The sequence below is a fragment of the Thalia democratica genome, unplaced genomic scaffold (assembly GCF_965202585.1).
Source record: "Thalia democratica unplaced genomic scaffold, ktThaDemo2.hap1.1 HAP1_SCAFFOLD_1420, whole genome shotgun sequence".
NCBI classification, from domain to species: Eukaryota; Metazoa; Chordata; class Thaliacea; order Salpida; family Salpidae; genus Thalia; species Thalia democratica.
The window spans coordinates 1-2,085 of record NW_028140284.1 but is presented as its reverse complement, the minus strand read 5'-3'; the positions used below and the strand labels follow the sequence as shown (position 1 = coordinate 2,085).

General features: G+C 27.9%; 1 protein-coding gene across 1 annotated transcript; it reads left to right on the top strand.

Moving 5' to 3' along the window:
* Window positions 1-509: 509 nt before the first annotated feature.
* Window positions 510-1,922, top strand: LOC145848432 (uncharacterized; the record flags this gene model as incomplete). Its single annotated transcript, XM_082953905.1, has 4 exons — window positions 510-513; window positions 679-820; window positions 1,464-1,584; window positions 1,777-1,922. Coding segments are annotated over exons 1-4 (413 nt in total), but the record flags the coding sequence as incomplete, so codon positions are not given.
* Between the last annotated feature and the right edge of the window lie 163 nt (window positions 1,923-2,085).

Here is a 2,085-nt window from a genome sequence, read left to right as displayed (position 1 = left end):
AGTAGAGTACAGTAGAATTTTTTAAATGATTTTCATTATATTTTTTATGGTTACATAAGTTGTTAAGTTACTAAAAGGAATGAAAACTGTAACATGAAAAAAAATATAAATGTTGTTTATAACTGTTTTTTTAGTTGGGTTATTAAAAATGGTTAAAAAGTTTTAGTCTATTTTTTATTGTTTAAAAAAGCAATTGAGCTAAATTCAGTTCTTCTAAAATGGACAATACCAGCTAAAAGCAGTATTTAGATAGTTTAAACTCGGAAACGAATTACTAAGCTTAGTTGCTGCAGAAAAACTGTTATATATCCTAGATTATTTTACAAATTAAAAAAAAAGTAGCATGTTCGACGTTTTAATTTTTTTTTTCTAATCTTAATAAATCATATAACTTTAGAAATAACTTAAATTTAAAAAGGGAAAATATGTTTCGTTATGAATATTCTCCAAGATTTTTTCATTACTAATTTTTTTTCATGTAGCATTTAGATTACAGCAAAATCAACCAAATGAGTTACATTTCGTTATTTTGTAACGTTCAGCTGTTTCGCTGTGACCACAGCAGGTATGTTTATCAAAACACTAAAAATAAATCTAAGTATTATTCAAAATAAAATAAATTTAATATTGTTTAACTAAAACAATTTAACTACCATCTCAACATAATATAATCTTCAGATTACAGCTGGACAAAGTGGTTCGACAGAGACGACCCATCTGGAACCGAAGACAATGAAATGCTGTCCTATATAAAAAAGCAGTATGTTGGTAAAGTTTGCTCGATGACCAAAGCTATTGAAGCTATGCTTGTCGATGGAAGGTAAAATAAACAGTTCGATAAAGATTTAAATACCGTGCTGATCAAAAAAGCAATTTTGGCAAATAAATTTTTGATGTTTTCAAAGATAATAAACAGAAAAATAAACTTCAGCAAGTATAGATACGTTTATTTTGGCAAATGTTTTAAAGCTAAAATTAGATAATATTTCCTCAGTTTTTAAACTAGCCTAGTATATTATGTATTTTATAAGGAAACAAAAACTGTTAAAATAGTTTAAAAGAAAACTAGACTAAGCCTTTTGGACAAGAATAAGTTGTCACACATCTAAAAGAAATAACTAAAGTAACTTATCAAAACTGTTACCATCATTTTGACATAGTATAAAACTTTAATAAAGAAATTAAATGTCCTAAAATATTAAAGATTTGTTTTTTATGTACTTTTATCGATTGTTGTTTAAAAAAAACGTACAGAACATTTTCAGTTTTTTTTATTGGTAAAAGTATTATTCGCGTAAGTTTATTTTCAGTAGCATTACAGTTAAAATTGCATCAAAAATATTTTTTTATTTTATTTAGCCTAAGTAATTGTGCAACTTCATGAATGTAAAAGCAAAAATCATTCTTATTAAAATATTACCAAAATTTTACAAAAACACACATTACAGCTCCTATTTTTTCAGACATTACACGGAATCGGGAAACGTGATATCGATGTCACCCCTTTCGGTCTCCGATGCCGCAATTCAGATCAGAGGGGAAAAATGTGCGCTGATTTCAAAGTTCGCTTTCTGTGCGACACAAGTTAGTAAAAAATATTGAATAAAACTAGCTTAAAGAATAAAAGTAAAACATTTTTGTGATTAAGTTTTTTTTAAGAAGTATAAAACTTTAACAAAACTGTTTTTGAAATATTGAAAAAAGTTGGCCGAAACTCCGTACAAAAAGTACAAGAATATTTAGAGTAAATTAAAAATATAAAAAAAAACATTTAAGTATTTCAAAGAATTTTCTTGGAGCCAGTGGATAGATAGAGACGATCCGTCGGGAACAGGGGACTGGGAGACTCTGAAAGACATCAAGAAGAAGTACAAAGTTTGCAGCAGTCCTGTGAAGATTGACGCCAGAATGAAGAAAAACTTGTTTGTTCCAATTGATTTTGTTTGGTGCCTCGAGTAGTTTTTGTGTTTAAAAAAGTAGCAGGAATGTTTGAGTGTTGGAAGCAATCGTTTTTAGAAGTTATTTGTTACAGTTAAAACAGTCTTTACGTCAGCTGCTGTCTTTTTTACGAGAGTATAACTTAAT